Source organism: Drosophila elegans, unplaced genomic scaffold (genome assembly GCF_018152505.1).
Source record: "Drosophila elegans isolate 14027-0461.03 unplaced genomic scaffold, ASM1815250v1 contig_208, whole genome shotgun sequence".
Taxonomy (NCBI): domain Eukaryota; kingdom Metazoa; phylum Arthropoda; class Insecta; order Diptera; family Drosophilidae; genus Drosophila; species Drosophila elegans.
This window is the reverse complement of record NW_024545578.1, coordinates 21829074-21844566: the sequence shown is the minus strand read 5'-3', so window position 1 is coordinate 21844566 and position 15493 is coordinate 21829074. Positions and strand designations below refer to the sequence as shown.

Here is a 15493-nt window from a genome sequence, read left to right as displayed (position 1 = left end):
CACTGTGCATTGCATTATGTTGTTTAGTATGCATTTATTTTAAAGCACGTAATTATACAATCAATAGAGTTGAGGGGAGAAATCATCGAAAAGGAAACTTAAGGGGGATGGGAACCTACAACTATGAAAGATGGATAGACAAAAGTGATAGGGATAGTGATAGTGATAGTGATAGCCTGATAGAGGTAAGCAAATGCCTCGAAAGGGTTTAAACTTATGCTAACTAAAAATCAATTGCCCATGCCTTCGACATCCGACGATCCGCGCTTGAAGATCACACCCAACGGTAGCTAGTCCATATCATCGTCGTCGTCGTCCGAAATGGTGTACTTCTTTTGGGAGCGCTTGCGACGCGTCTGCTTTTTGGATGTGGTGGCCGCACCGCTGCCCACATTCGAGGACGATGATTGCGTCGGCGTGGATGGGGCACTGGCCAGAGATTTGTTCAGTTTGAGCTTCATTTTGACAGCAGCCGCGGATGTGGTGGCAATCTCCTCGTCATCGGACCCATCATCCACCCCTCCATCGTCATCGTCGTTGTCCGAGTTGTCAGAGCCGCCGCCATTTCCATGCGCTTCACCCGTATTCTCTCCGGCTGCCACTGCGGCTGCGTCCGCTGCTGCGGTTACCCGCTGCCTGGCCCCAACGAATATCTTCTGCAGGGCAATCGAATCCAGGTAGATCAGCGAGGCCTCTTCGTTGTAGATCTGTGCGTTCTGGCACAGCTGCATGAAGTCCTTCTCCAGTTCGTTGAGATCGGCATACTTGCAATCCTCGATGCGCTGCAGAATTTTCTTAATGTCCACCGGCCGCTTGATGATCTCGTAGTAGTCGGGCAGACGTTGGCGCGACGGCAGTTTCATGAACGGCTCGGACAGGGTGCGACCGTCCTGGTTGTGCTTGATCACCGCACTCATGATCTTGTGCATCTGCTTCTTGGAGCGCTTGTCCAGGTTCTGGCGTCGCCGCCGCTTCAGGATCAACGAATCGTCATCGGACTCTTCCTTGCGATTCTTGCGCTTGCGACGTTTGCGCTTGGAGTCATCTTCCTCCTCCTCCTCGTCGAATTCAGCGCCATCGTCGATGGCCTTCAGCCACTCCTTCTCGGTCAGGCTGTCCGTGTAGTCCACCTCCTTACGCTGCCGTGAGCCGCGACCTACAATCATAAGAATAATGCCACCATAAGGTACAAAACTAAATAAATTATGTAATTAGAACTCACCCAGAATGGTATCCTCATCGTATTGATAATGGAAACGCTCCACTTCGTCGTCGTCCTTGGTCAACCAGTCGGGCAACTCGGACTCATCGATGAGCCTTTCCCTGCCCGGATGGATCTCCTCATCCTCTTTCTTGCGCTCCGTGTCCATACGCTTGAAGATCTCGATCTCCTCCTCGCTGCGAGCAATCATCATGTTGATCATTTCGTCATCGGGCACTTCGTTTTCCTCCTCCTCTTCGTTGTCGTCCTGATGCAAAATGGTTTGGAGGAACTGCTGGCGCTCACTGCCCGTCGACTTCTGATCGAACATGCCGGCCTGGATGACCTTCTCGTCCATGTTTAGCTTGTATCTGGCGGCGGCCAGGATGCGCTCCTCCACAGAGTTGACCGTCATCAGACGAAGAACACGCACCTCGTTCCGCTGACCGATACGATGGGCACGATCCTGGGCCTGCAGATCCTGGTGAGGATTCCAATCGGAGTCGAAGATCACCACAGTGTCGGCCGTCTGCAGATTGAGACCCAAACCGCCGGCTCGGGTGGACAGCAGAAAGACAAACACATCCGAGCCCTTGGCATTGAACTTGCGCAACAGTTCGCCACGATCCTCGGCCTTGGTGGTGCCGTCCAATCGAAGGTAACCAAACTGGCGCCAGCCCAGGTAGTCCTCGATGATGGTCATGCACTGGGTCATCTGACAGAAGAGCAGCACGCGATGGTTGGTGGCCTTCAGCTTGGGCAGAATGCGATCGAGCAGCTCGAATTTCCCAGACACGCGATACAAATCGGGTCCTAAAATGTGGAAATTTAATAATCACCATTGATACAAATCAATAAAAAGATGGCCAACTTACCGGACACCACTCCATGGCCGCCAGTGTGGTCACAGTACTTCTCCTCGATGTGCTGGAACATGAACGGATGGTTGCACAGCTTGCGCAGCTGGACAATCGTGTTCATGAGCGCCTTGGCGCCACCCTTGCCATGTTTGCCCTTCTCGGAGCCGTCGGTGAGCAGGACACCCTTGCTCTGCATGTGCTTGTAGAGAACGCGCTGCAGGGCGGACATGTCGCACTTGATGATGTACTCGACCTTGTCGGGCAGCTGATGCTCCACCTCCTTTTTGAGGCGACGCAGAAGGAAGGGACGCAGCACCTTGTGCAGGCGGCGAATGATGAGGATCGTCTCCTCCTCGTTCAGTTCCACCTTCTCGCCGGTGGTGGCGAACGGAGCGTTGAACCACTGCTCAAACGTGGAGCACGACTTGAAGATCGAGGGCAGCAGGAAATTGAGCAGAGCCCACAACTCGGGCAGTTTGTTTTGCAACGGTGTGCCCGTGAGTAGCAGCCGATAGGGAGCAATGTAATGGGTGTTCAGCACCTGGGTAAGCTTGCAATGATGGTTCTTCATGCGATGACCCTCGTCGATGATCATGTACTTCCACTGGATCTTGGCCAGCACCGCCTTGTCCTTGATCACATACTCATAGGTGGTTAGCAGCACATTAAACTTGGTGGCTCGCATTTGATTCTGCAGCAGCCGCCTGCCCTGCGGGCTGCCCTTATAGCTGACCACGCCCACGGCGGGCGCCCACTTCTCGAACTCCAGCACCCAATTGGGCAGGGTCGAGAGAGGGACGATGATCAGGTAGGGACCCATCACCTTCTTGCGATCCATGAGGTATGTGACCAGGGAAATGGTCTGAATCGTCTTGCCCAAACCCATCTCATCGGCCAGGATGCCGTTCAGATTGTTGTTGTAGAGGGAGACCAACCATTCGAGGCCCTTGATCTGGTACTCCTTGAGCGAACCGTTCACCATGATGCTGGCCTGCTCGACCACCTTCTCGTGAATGGTGTGCGCGATGCTGTAGTAGGTCTGCTCTTCCGTCCTGTACTCGTCGTCCTCCACCTTGGCCTTGGTGATCAGATCCTTGGGATCCTCTTGCCCCTCGCTGCCCGTCGGCGCCGCCTTGTCCGTGACATCCTCGGTGGCCATTGGCTGCTCCTCCACTTTGGGCTTGTGATCTTCGCTGCTGCCGCAACTATCCTCCTCGTCGTCGATCCAATCCCAACCGGGATGCATGTTTAGCCAGCGATGCAAGTGCTTCAGCATGGGCGCATCATCGCCGGTTAGCTTCTTGCCCGTGCACTGCTCCACCACATGGACTCGCATGTCGGCCACAATGCTGCCCTCATCGATGCCAATGTACTCGCCGCTCATCAGCAGCTCCTTCTTGAAGAGCAACAGCCGCTTGCCCTCCTCCTCCTTCTTCTTCATCTGGTCGTCCTTGTGCTGCTTCACCATCTGCGTCAGGTTGCTAATGTACTCATCCGTCTGCGACAGCAGGAAGGCCAATCGCTTGTCCTTCTTCTGATCGATGAGCTTGCGGTAGCCCTCCTCATCCTCGGCCATCAACCGTCGCATACGTTCCTTCTCGATGCGCTCCTGTTCCTTCTTCTGCTCGCGCTCCGCATTCGCATGATGGTTCATCACTGCCTTGTTCATCCTGGCCAGCTGAGCCTGATAAGTTTTAGGGAAGATAGATTAGTTAAACACATATAAAGATTTACTTAATAGCTATCCCAAATTCAATTTACCTTATTATTCCTGTGGAACTCCCGCAGATCTTTGCCGTGCTGCAGCACTGCGGCCAGGAACTCCAGATGCTTCTGCCGGCGTTTGCGTTCAGCCTCCAGCTTCTGCTGCTTCTCCAGCTTTTCGGTGGCACGCGCCTCCCGCAGACCCTGTCGCTTGGTCCTCTTGTAGAACTTGATGTTCAGTGCCGTCTCCAATGTGGTGTCCCTTCGCGTGCACTGGACAAACTCCATGCGCAGCTGCCGCTGGAAATTGAGGACCCTCAGGGCCCGCAACTCGATGGCGGCTTGCAGGCGCAGATCCTCGGACATGGTGGCCGGCAAACGTTGCAACTCCTGCATGCGCAGCGAGATCCTGGCCGCTATCCGATTCTCCCGCTCCTGCAGCAGGGTAATGGGGTCCAGACCCACCGGCTTGGCCACCGTTGTGATGCGATTGGGCTTGGGCATGGGAATCCCAGCCGGCGGCACTTGTCGCGGCGGACCACCTCCGCCTGGTTGCGGCACCTGACTGCCGGGCGGCATTCCCGGCAGAGCACCCCTCACCTGCGGCTGCATGGACGAGGGCGGGATGAGGGGGGGCTGCCCAACGGCGGGTCCCATGCTCAGGGGTTTGCCACCGTTGGGCAACTGGTGCTGCAGTTGCTCCGGTGGCGGTGGCTGCGACTGTTGCTGCTGCTGCTGCTGCGGAGGCTGCTGTTGCTGCTGCTGCTGTTGCTGCTGGATGGGCGGTGGTCCGCCCACCTGTGGCGGTTGTGGTGGCAACGGCTGACCCTGTTGCATGTGTGGCGGTGGTGCAGCTACCTGCATTTTCTGGCCAGGAAGTGGCGGGCCATACGGATTGCTGGCAGGAGGAGTGGAACACTGAGGCGGCGTTCCTGCCGACGGAGGCGGTTGTTGCTGCTGCTGCTGCTGCTGCTGGGGCTGCACGGGCGGCTGACCCACATGTTGACCGCCAGGAGGCGGGCCACCTGGTGCTCCGGGTGGCCCAATCGGTGGTCCTGGCGGCGGCTGTTGCTGTGCCGCCTGCAGAGCCTGCTGCATCTGCATGGAGATGGGTTTGTTCCGCGCCAGCAACCGATAGGCGGTGATCTGAGTGCGCAACAGATTGACCTGGTTGCCATTGAGGTGCTGATGCTTGGAGGTGGCTCGCATGGCCAGCAGCTGCGAGTAGCGGGGATCCTCCTGCAGGCCCTTCTCCTCCATCGAATCGATGGCTCGCTGCAGGGCGTGCAGGTTCTCCTGACTGGAGCGCTCCGGTGGTGGCGGACCACCAGGTGGCCCTCCAGGTGACACTATGCAGGGTTGGCTGGCAGCCTGAAAGGAGAAGGTAAACAAATATTTATAAGCCTTTTTTTTGGTTAAATAAATAAAGAGATTTATTAGGGTTTAATGAAAAAAAATAATATATGTTGTTCAATAATTATATCTGACGAACCATAGGCAATTTTAGGAATTAATCTTTCATTTATTTATTAAAATGTTTTCCAAGTATTCTTTTTAAACTAAACAATCGATAACCATTTGTTATAATTAATTTTTAATTAGCTATAAATCATTTGTAACCAAATTAAGAAAGAGCAAAGTCTTTTAAAGCCTCTTAAGTTTGAAAGTATTTAATATTTTAATATTTTAATGGTAACTCTATATTTCTAAAGGGGAAATAAACGATATTTATAAGACTTTTTTGTTTAAATAAATGAAGAGATTTATTAGGGTTAAATGAAACAAAATAATATGTGTTGTTCAATAATTATATCTATATTATACAGGAAATTTTACAAATTAATCTTCAATTTATTTATTAAAATGTATTGTAGATGTTTTCTAAATATTCTTTTTAAACTAAACAATCGATAAACATTTGTAATAATTAATTTTTAATTAGCTATGAAGCATTTGTAACCAAATTAAGAAAGAGCAAAGTCTTTTAAAGCCTCTTAAGTTTGCAAGTATTTAATATTTAAAAGGTAATTCTATATTTCTAAAGGAAAAAAAAAAACGATATTTTTAAGGCTTTTTTGTTTAAATAAATAAAGAGATTTATTAGGGTTTAATGAAACAAAATAATATGTGTTGTTCAATAATTATATCTGGCGAACCATAGGAAATTTTAGGAATTGATCTTCCATTCATTTATTAAAATGTATTGCACATGTTTTCTAAGTATTCTTTATAAAATAAACAATCAATAAATATTTTTAATTATTTATTTTTAATTAGCTATTAAGCATTTGTAACCGAGTTAAGAAAGTGTAATGCCTCTTAAGTTTGCAAATATTTAATATTTAAATATTAATCCGATATTTCTAAAGGGGAAATAAACAATCACCTAAATTTAAATTATCTAAACCTTAAGTTAAACGTACTGCGATTACCATTCTGTGCAAACGCTGACTTCAAGAACAAATAAATAAAAAAAGCTTCCGCTCGTCCAGAATCTCAGTTAGCGAATCGCAGTCAGTGAACCAAGTTACTGGGTTTGAAAAAAACTCGTTCCACTTTTGTTGACTGCTCTCAGTGCTTGATTCAGTCGAAGCGAAGTCGCCAGAGTCGCAATATACGGCAATAAGATATAGTTAGATAGTACAAATAAGTGAAAAGGGAAGAGAAAACGGAGAAACCGAGATGGCAGCCAGCAAGTCACAAGTCGAGGAGCTATACGACTTCATCTATCCGCTGGCAATAAGAGCAGGGGAAATCCTGCTGGAAGGATACGAAAATGCCGGCAGGGCGGTGTCCCTCAAAGACGGGGATTTCTACAATGTGGTCACTGCGTATGACAACCAGATCGAGGAGTTTCTTGTGGAGAAGATCCTGGCCAGCTATCCGGACCACAAGTTCATTGGTGAGGAGGATACGCACAAAAATGACAATGTTACCAAAGAGCTGACCGATGATCCCACCTGGATCATAGATCCCATCGATGGCACTTCGAATTTCATCAAACAAATTCCACACGTTTCCGTTTCGATTGGATTGTCCATTAGGAAACAAATTGTCCTCGGAGTGGTTAACAATCCGGTCCAAAAGAAGCTGTATACGGCTAAATTGGGCCAAGGTGCCTTTTGCAATGGGAAACCCATCCAGGTTAGCAGCTGCCAGCATATCAACGATGCCAATGTTGCATATGAGGTCTGTTTGCTGCACGCCCCAAAGATCCGGAACAAACATATCAAGAGAATCTACCATGTGGGATCCAATGCCAAATGCCAGGTGAGTTAACCAAAATCAAATATATATTATATAGGTATTATATTGTTTGTAAATCCTTTCCAGACTTCTCGCCTATTCAGCTGTTGTAGATTCGCTTTGCATGGTGGCCGCCGGCAATTTGGATGCCTTCCACATCGAGGACATGTATCCTTGGGATTGCGCCGCCGGCTATCTGCTCATCCGTGAGGCTGGTGGAGTGGTCACCCATCCGTATGGCGGACCCTTTGATATCATGAAACCGGATTTAATCTGCGCCGGAACGGAGACACTGAGGGCGGAGATAGAGCAGCTGATTCGCAAGGCTGACCAGGAGAAGCATGTGGGAGGGGAGTGAGTTGTGAGATCCAAACACCTTTTGTAAACAAGAATACAGCGTATAGTGCCCAACATAAAACTGAATTTCATTAAAGTGGGGTAAAGATAATGGGGGATCTGCAAATCATCATGCAAACACAAGTTAACGAGCTAAGTTTTATCAGTTTGATATTTAGACCTTATCTTCTTTACAGACTTTTCATTTTTTTACCCATTTCCGTAGGGGAAAAGGATATTTTTTATTTGCTAAAAGGTATTTTACAGATACAAGGAATCGACAACGCTTCACGAAAGTCTGTCATGTCAGTCTGAGACATGCTAGAAATAAGTTGGGATGTATCTGAGTGTTTCAGTCATATCTAATGGCAAACACAAATATATTTTTAATCAGTCTATTATATTTAAAGTTATAGATTTAAAAAGTTCTCTGCCGCTGCTCTGCCAGCAAAACTATATCTTGTTCCTGCCTATAAATAGGGTCTGGTGATCGCTGATGTAGTGTTGTCAATGTTATTTGAGTAACGAGTATCTTACAGTCGGGGTGCTCTCTTGTTTTCTTTTAGAAACACAGTAATAGCTTATTTTATTTATGTATTTTCGGGAAACACCGAAATACTTGTGTGCATGTTTCTTATCAACAATGATATGATTCACAAGCAAAAGCTTCCAAGGTCATAAAGCGAACAGGTTCAATTTAAACTTACTTATTCTGCATTAAATATATAACTAAAGTTTTAATGCTCCAAGTTACTTACTTTGAGTTATTTAGGCATATTTTATACAACGAATAAAAATAATTAAATACTTTTTTCATTCAGTACAAAATATTACGACTCATGTACTTATTATAGATTTCTCTTAGTTTTATAAATTGTTTAAAAATACAAATTTTCGAATTATATCACTAACTTTATATTTTATACAGCAAGTAAAAATATAAAAATTACTACTTATTATACTTATTATATATTTCTCTTAAGAAATCTTATTATAAATTGTATAAAAAACAATAATTAACGATTGCCACTATTTGGCTGACTATCACTGTACTAGCACACCCACGAATCGGAAACAATGGCAGTTCGTAAGCAACTCTATCGTCGCTCTCCGAAATGTCCAAAGTTCTATTGCATCGCGGAAAGCTTTCGCGGAAAGCTCTTCTCTCGCGTCGCATTTGCTCCGCAGCTGATTGGCGTCTATATAGTTCAGTTGCTCAGTCGGCAGTCAACACAAACAGCGATGAGTTCCCCGGTCAGCGAGTCCAAGCTCAAGGAGTACTACGATGTGGCCCTGAAACTGGTCCTCAAGTGCGGACCTCTGATGCAGGAGGGCTACCAGAAGCCAAAGACGGACTACAAGGTCAAGGCGGACTTCTACGACCTGGTCACCGTGTATGACAAGCAGATCGAGGACATGCTCACCGAGGGACTGCTGGCCGCCTTTCCCGACTCCCTAATCATTGGCGAGGAGGAGTCCGCCATATCGCACCGCCAGGCCGAACTGACGGATGCGCCCACCTGGATCATTGATCCCATCGACGGCACCACCAACTTCATCCACCGCATCCCACACTGCTGCATTTCCGTGGGCCTGGCCATCAACAAGGAGCTGGTGGTGGGCATCATCTACAATCCGCCGGCGAACGAACTGTTCTCCGCCTACAAGGGACATGGCGCATATCTGAATGGCCAGCCCATCCACACTTCCAAAGTGACGACGGTAAGTGTAAGAGCTTATATAATCCGGGAGCAACAAAGACCAGCGACAAACAAGATAAACGAAATTTAACAAATAACCGTGCATGTCATTTTCCCCGTTCTCAGGTTTGTCGATGCACTGAAAAACAAATTTACTCAACTTGTGCAGGTTAAATAGACTTTTTGATAAGACTTTCTTTAGCAATTTGACGGATCAGTCAAGAAAGCAAATGTAACAAATCTGTTATGATATGTTTTTATCTATATTTCGAAAACCGCACCCTATATAATATATTGTTTTCTTCTTTTTTGAAGAGTTGATAGACTTTGGGGTCGGAGATAGACAACCCAAGCCTGTTTGACAAACTGGTTAATAAAATCTTTAAATAAAAACCTTTTCGCCCATTTAAGCTATATTATTTGAGTTATTTGAAATAACAATTTTGTTGATACGATTTAAACTTATTTGCCGTGAAATTCGTTTACGATAATGTTATTTAAAAGAAACATAATAAAGCCACTATTAAAGAATATTAAGTGGAAAAAATAGTTTAGGCAAACAACGAACAAGTTTAAGAATATATTCTATACAATTTGTTTGTGGGTATGCTAAAATGGCATTCACAATTCACATTCACATTATTTCCGTGTATAGAAAGCTCTTATTTCAAATATTTTTTCCCCTTTCCAGATCAACCAAGCGGTAATTGCCTACGAAATCTCCCTGATTCACGCCGCTGGAGTGAGGGACAAGAATGTGAAGCGTCTGTACAAGATGGCCTCGAATGCCACGGGAACGCGCTGTTTTGGAAGTGCCGCGCTAACCCTTTGTTATGTGGCCACCGGGCAGTGCGATGCCTATCATGTGGAGGATCTGAAACCCTGGGATATAGCTGCCGGAGCCATTATCCTGACAGAAGCCGGTGGCACTATTTGCCACACCAGCGGTTCCAAATTCGATGTGATGAAACCGGATTGCGTGTGCGCCTCCACGCCGGAGTTGGCCAAGAATGTGATTAGCCTTATCGAAGAGGCCAGCCAGATTACCGAGTACACTTTTAAGTAAAGATAATAATAGGTATCTCAGTATGCAATGTCAGTATCCACATTTAGTCTATGCAAATCAGCTGTAAACGATTGTAATCCCAAAAGATTAAAAAAAAATTTTCCAGTATACAACATATGTATGTACATACAAAAATAAAAAAAAAATCGTTCTTAGAAGGCAACTCTATCTGGAGAAAGCTCACAATAAAAGCTTTACCAGCTATTTTAGCTAAAAAAAAATTAATTTCGCACTCTGATCAGTTGATTGTCGAGCAATGAGTTACCAAATCAGTGAGGCAAAACTACGGGAGTACTACCAAGTTTCCCTGGAATTGGTCAGAAAGTGCGGTCCTCTCTTTTTGGAGGGTTTCCAGAAACCAAAAACTGATTATGAAGTCAAGTCGGCTTTTTATGACTTGGTCACGGTGTACGACAAACGCATTGAAGCCACACTCACGGAAGGTTTGCTCAAGGCCTTTCCGGAATCAAAAATTATAGGTGAAGAGGCTTTGGCAGACGTTAAAACACAACCAGAGTTGACGGATAGCCCCACTTGGATCATCGATCCCATCGATGGCACTAATAATTACGTGCGAAAGATTCCCCATTGCTGCATTTCCGTGGGTTTGGCCATTAATAAAGAGCTTGTCGTGGGCATTGTCTACAATCCTTCGGCCAACGAGTTATATTCTGCTTGGCAAGGTCACGGAGCGTTTCTAAATGGCCAACCCATTGAGGCTTCTAGCACACAAGAGGTAAGTGTGGGGATGATGAAATAGTTAGAACTGATAAGATACTTTGATAAGTCTTAAAAGAAAAACTAGACCTAGAACTACGTTAGAACAACTATTATAACTTTTTGTTAGAAGTAATCCTTAAAAAGCCACAAGAAAGTCTAGTATATAAGTATAAGATCAATATTAATGAAAACCATTCCTTTATCATTATTGAAAATATTTTCAAAAACCAAATAAATATTAAATACTATATTGTTCCCCAACTCTTAAGCAATCAAATATTTAATAAGCATTTTTGGAAACAATAAGAACACAGATGACTTTTCCGATTGCAGATAAACCAAGCCGTGGTGTGCTATGAGATCTCCCTAATCGTGGTGTCCAAGGGGCGGGACAGGAATGTGAAACGTCTCTACAAGTTGGCCTCCAATGCCACTGGGTGAGCGACCCAGAGAACTCTGATCTTTTCCTCATAATTTACACTGCATTCCCGTAATCAGCACTCGCAGTTTTGGGTCTGCAGCACTCACGCTTTGCTATATAGCCGCCGGCCGATGTGACGCCTATCATGTGGAGAATCTTAAGCCGTGGGATCTGGCAGGCGGTGCCGTAATCCTCAGGGAAGCTGGTGGCAGTGTTTACCACACCAGCGGAACAAAATTCAATGTGATGAAGCCCGATTGTGTGTGCACCTCTTCTGAAGGGTTGGCCAAAAATGTGATCCAATTAATAAAAGAGGCGGACCAGATTTCCGGTTATACATTTCAATAAAAATTACAAAGGCTGTTTAAAACAAAATAAACTATAAAAGTTAAGGGGAGACCATGTGGTTTTTAAAGTCTATAAGATTATCAATTCTTGGCCAAATGATTCCAAATAAAGAAAATAAAAACAAATGAATTGATTCAAATATTGCTCAAAGGAAAATAAATGGGTTTTTAAATAAATCAATTGATTGCACATATTATACGTATATTGCCAATGTTTAATTATTAATCTTTACAAAAAAGAATTGACAAATTTTAGCACAATGCATAGCTTGGCATCTTCGTCTAGCGATAATGACTTGCAGCCCAAAAGCGGGGAAAAATGCTGATAAAAACTGGTTTTACAACTATTTGACTACACTGGCTTGTCTTTGGAGATAAAAAGCGTCTGTCTATTTGTGTACATCAAACAAATTGAGATAAAGCAGAGGCAAGCAGCCAGGTGAGATGCCAATTTTTAGTACACGCTGTGGGGGCTGTCGCAGCGATCATAAAACTCGATGCGGGCAAACAATCAGAGAACGAATGTAACCGAACCGAAGGCAAAGCTCCAGCGTGGAGCTACTTCCAGCCGGGCACAATCTCTCTGATTAGTTGGCACCGCGAACCGAGCAGCAACGCATCGTTTTTTTTTCGTCCACACATACAGATAGAAGCAACATGGCAGGAGTAAGGCAAGAGGATATCGAGGAGTTGTATAACTTCATCTATCCCTTGGCCATTGAGGCGGGCGAGATCCTGATGGAGGGCTACGAATTGGCCAGTAAAAATGTGTCCATCAAGGGCGATTTTTACGACGTGGTCACCGACTACGACAACAAGATCGAGGACTTTCTCATGGAGAAGATACTGGCCAGTTATCCGGAGCACAAGTTCATCGGCGAGGAGGCGACGGCCAAGAACAACAACGTGTCCGGGGAACTGACGGATGCGCCCACCTGGATCATCGATCCCATCGACGGTACCTCGAATTTCATTAAGCAGATCCCGCACGTCTGTGTTTCAATTGGTTTGGCCATCAACAAACAGATCGTGGTGGGTGTGATCAATAATCCTGTCCAGAAAAAGCTCTTCACAACAAAACTGGGTCAAGGTGCCTTCTGCAATGGCAAGCCCATCCATGTGAGCAGCTGTGAGAGCGTCAAGGATGCTAATGTGGCCTACGAAGTGTCCCTGCTGCATGTTCACTCGGTGGCCAACAAGCACATCAAAAGGATCTATCATGTGGGATTAAATGCCAGACGGTGAGTGTTAACTACCTATTAATCATTAAACAATATCCGAACAATCGAGCCTTTCCAAAAATCAAATTTAAAATATACAAAATTTAAAATATATATATGGGCGTACAAAACAATTAACCAGTCAAAGCTTACTATAAAGCTTCAATCGTTGTTTGTTCCAATTTAATTGAAAGTCAAATGGCGAATTCCATTATAAACAAACAACTGTGTTCAACATTATAGGCGTATGGAAATATAAATTGCGAATATGGATTTAAAAATTTATATTATGGTTCTTATTTAACTGAAAAAATAGTAATTACTTTATATTGTATTGGGTTATAATAAAAACGCATTTGATAATAATAAATTTTAAAAATAAAAATCAAAAAATAATATATTGGTTTTTATGTGCTTTAGAGTATTTTACACTGCTCTAATAGTTTTGTAAAATGTATTCTATGTATGTATATTCAACTCAAAAAATAAATAAATCAAATAATTTCTAGGTAGTAATTATCTAAACAAACTTTTAAGAATTTATGCGACATTCAAGTAAAATGAAATGAGAATTATAATTGCTAGCAAGTGTAAACCACAATCCTTTCTAAAAACCCTAATTATCCCCAGACTTGTGGCCTACTCCTGTGTGGTGGATGAGCTGTGCATGGTGGCGGCTGGCAATCTGGATGCCTTTTACATCGAGGACATGTATCCCTGGGATTGTGCCGCCGGATCCCTGCTGGTAAAAGAGGCAGGAGGCGTGGTGACGCATCCCTTTGGCGGCCCATTCGACATAATGAAGCCGGATCTCATCTGCGCGGGAACAGAGAAGTTGCGCAAAGAGATCGAAGACCTTTTGCGCAAGGCCGATAAGGAGGAGTCGGTGGGGGGCAAGCCAGTGCAGAAGTAATTTAAAAAAGACACACACAAAAACTGTTGGCAAAAAAACGATCTAAATTAAAAAGCTTCGAGGTCAGCTGCACTGTCACTTGGCGTTGGAAGCTCTGCTCATGGAGAGCTTTTAGATATCTTTCAGCTTTGATCGCCGGCAGCTGGTAGATACCAATCGCAAGAAATGGCGGGAAAGTAAACAACTCTCCGTCTAGACTTTGAAAAACATAATGTTATAAACAACCATTTCGTTATCATCATTTTAAACCTTAATCTGCCAAATAAATCCCTATAAGGATGACAAAAAAAATGTGATTTACAATTCTGTGCAAAGATGCTTAAATGTTATCTTAACAATTTAAAAGTTTATGAATTTAAAGGAAACATATTTTTAAAACATTCTTAATGGATAAGAGAATATGTTGCCACAAATTAAATAAATATACTTTGAATTAGAATACGACGAATACGAACTTAATGAATTTGTTAAGATACAATTACAAGATAAGTAAATCATGAACCTGTTTTTTGTGTAATATAAACTTTCTAGTTTAGCATCAACACTTATAAATATACAGAACCTGAGAGATTTATATTATCTTGGATATTAAAAATACTTCAAGCGGATTAAAATATAAAATGTTAATTTAAATTGTTGATCAAAACACTAAGGGAATGAGCTCTGGACTTAGAAGCAAAGTATTTCTGAGTTGGTCTAACCTGACCATTTGAGTCGTAATAATAATTGGTAATTATACAGCTAAATAACACTATTTTCTGTTCCCTAGAGTAGAATTTAGGTGGCACTTACGTTGGGTGGCATTCCGTGGGTTTGGTAACCAATTGGCGACATATTCGGACCCGTCGGCGGCATCTGCATTCCCATGTGCGGACCTTTTGAGAAAACTGCGGATAATTACGTGCGACTGGGGGTTGTGGGTTGGGTTAGATGATGGACATACTCATCCCCTGGTGGTGCGGTGGCATGTGGTGTCCCGGCGGACCCTGGCCCGGTGGCCCGTGCTGCATGGGATGGCCGTAGGCGCCAGGATGACCCGGTGGCGGTGGTCCTTGCAGGGGTGGTCCTTGCTGCTGGTGAGGATAGGGGCTGTGCGGCGAGGGGGCGGGGCTCTGCGAGGGCGGAGCCATCGGACTGGGCGCCTGTGGCGGTGGCATGGGACTGTTCGCCGGAGAGGGCGAGGCCATATTGCAGCTCCTTGTCTGTGTTTTATCCGAAGGTTTCCTTTGAATATTCCAGGACCAACTGGTGCAGTGTTAACTGAAGAATGAAACACACGTCAATGCACTGTATTTACTAAGAATATTTAGAATATGTAATCGAAGCCCTGCTTTTTGTTGTACCCGTTTCTTTTGCACACTTTTTTGCGCAGTCCGGTGTGCAAACACACAAATAAACAGAGAAATACCCGCCAAAAGAGCCAAATTTGACGTCCCGCTTATCGCGCACAAAGTGCACGACCCTATTTCTTTATTTAATACCGAAAGTATTACCTATTAGCACTGTTTTTTAGCAGGTTTTCCACACTTTTTCAACGCGACGCGACAGCAAAACTCTAATGGCGGCCGTCTCTATAACAAAAGTCACGCAAGGGTGGCAACTCTGTCAACCGGCAATAAATGTGGACGCGTTCAGCACAGATCACAAAATGTATTTTTAAAATATAACTTTATCAAGCTTGTAAAGTCTTAATTAAATGTAATGCAAAATAATAAGTTGAGCATATTTTTAAAGTTATTCACAAATTTTGTTTTATTAA

The 15493-nt window shown here is 44.7% G+C and overlaps 5 protein-coding genes across 7 annotated transcripts; 4 read left to right on the top strand and 1 right to left on the bottom strand.

The window, feature by feature from the left end:
* Window positions 1-14: 14 nt before the first annotated feature.
* On the bottom strand, window positions 15-15324 carry LOC108142462 (ATP-dependent helicase brm). Of its 2 annotated transcripts, none has more exons than XM_017266340.2 (7): window positions 15228-15324; window positions 14678-14994; window positions 14527-14621; window positions 3823-5136; window positions 2077-3745; window positions 1223-2014; window positions 15-1156 (listed from the first exon to the last, which is right to left on the bottom strand). In XM_017266340.2, exons 2-7 carry the CDS (start codon window positions 14919-14921, stop codon window positions 291-293), a joined length of 4980 nt encoding a protein of 1659 aa, XP_017121829.1. In that variant the 5' UTR covers window positions 14922-14994; window positions 15228-15324; the 3' UTR covers window positions 15-290. The 2 variants fall into 2 exon arrangements, with proteins under 2 accessions (XP_017121829.1, XP_017121830.1); XM_017266341.2 differs by having other exon boundaries at window positions 14527-14609.
* On the top strand, window positions 6256-7429 carry LOC108142466 (inositol monophosphatase 1). 2 transcript variants are annotated; one of them, XM_017266346.2, is made up of 3 exons: window positions 6258-6667; window positions 6810-7035; window positions 7099-7429. In XM_017266346.2, exons 1-3 carry the CDS (start codon window positions 6448-6450, stop codon window positions 7367-7369), a joined length of 717 nt encoding a protein of 238 aa, XP_017121835.1. In that variant the 5' UTR covers window positions 6258-6447; the 3' UTR covers window positions 7370-7429. The 2 variants fall into 2 exon arrangements, with proteins under 2 accessions (XP_017121836.1, XP_017121835.1); XM_017266347.2 differs by having other exon boundaries at window positions 6256-7029; window positions 7097-7429.
* On the top strand, window positions 8550-10221 carry LOC108142464 (inositol monophosphatase 2). The gene is made up of 2 exons (XM_017266344.2): window positions 8550-9069; window positions 9739-10221. The coding sequence occupies exons 1-2, from the start codon at window positions 8590-8592 to the stop codon at window positions 10111-10113; spliced, it is 855 nt and encodes a 284-aa protein (XP_017121833.1). The 5' UTR covers window positions 8550-8589; the 3' UTR covers window positions 10114-10221.
* Window positions 10307-11692, top strand: LOC108142465 (inositol monophosphatase 2). The gene is made up of 3 exons (XM_017266345.2): window positions 10307-10849; window positions 11167-11270; window positions 11332-11692. The coding sequence occupies exons 1-3, from the start codon at window positions 10370-10372 to the stop codon at window positions 11600-11602; spliced, it is 855 nt and encodes a 284-aa protein (XP_017121834.1). The 5' UTR covers window positions 10307-10369; the 3' UTR covers window positions 11603-11692.
* LOC108142463 (inositol monophosphatase 2) lies at window positions 12171-14308 on the top strand. The gene is made up of 2 exons (XM_017266343.2): window positions 12171-12842; window positions 13452-14308. Exons 1-2 carry the CDS (start codon window positions 12259-12261, stop codon window positions 13732-13734), a joined length of 867 nt encoding a protein of 288 aa, XP_017121832.1. The 5' UTR covers window positions 12171-12258; the 3' UTR covers window positions 13735-14308.
* Window positions 15325-15493: the final 169 nt, after the last annotated feature.

Coding starts and splice junctions, on each gene's coding strand:
- LOC108142463 (XM_017266343.2), top strand. CDS start 12,259: ATGGCAGGAGTAAGGCAAGAGGATATCGAGGAGTTGTATAACTTCATC. Junction 12,843..13,451: donor GTGGGATTAAATGCCAGACG/GTGAGTGTTAAC, acceptor AATTATCCCCAG/ACTTGTGGCCTACTCCTGTG.
- LOC108142465 (XM_017266345.2), top strand. CDS start 10,370: ATGAGTTACCAAATCAGTGAGGCAAAACTACGGGAGTACTACCAAGTT. Junction 10,850..11,166: donor AGGCTTCTAGCACACAAGAG/GTAAGTGTGGGG, acceptor TTCCGATTGCAG/ATAAACCAAGCCGTGGTGTG. Junction 11,271..11,331: donor TTGGCCTCCAATGCCACTGG/GTGAGCGACCCA, acceptor TCCCGTAATCAG/CACTCGCAGTTTTGGGTCTG.
- LOC108142462 (XM_017266340.2), bottom strand. CDS start 14,921: ATGGCCTCGCCCTCTCCGGCGAACAGTCCCATGCCACCGCCACAGGCG. Junction 5,137..14,526: donor CCCACGGAATGCCACCCAAC/GTAAGTGCCACC, acceptor TTCTCCTTTCAG/GCTGCCAGCCAACCCTGCAT. Junction 1,157..1,222: donor CGATGAGGATACCATTCTGG/GTGAGTTCTAAT, acceptor TTATGATTGTAG/GTCGCGGCTCACGGCAGCGT.
- LOC108142466 (XM_017266347.2), top strand. CDS start 6,448: ATGGCAGCCAGCAAGTCACAAGTCGAGGAGCTATACGACTTCATCTAT. Junction 7,030..7,096: donor ATGTGGGATCCAATGCCAAA/TGCCAGGTGAGT, acceptor TAAATCCTTTCC/AGACTTCTCGCCTATTCAGC.
- LOC108142464 (XM_017266344.2), top strand. CDS start 8,590: ATGAGTTCCCCGGTCAGCGAGTCCAAGCTCAAGGAGTACTACGATGTG. Junction 9,070..9,738: donor ACACTTCCAAAGTGACGACG/GTAAGTGTAAGA, acceptor TCCCCTTTCCAG/ATCAACCAAGCGGTAATTGC.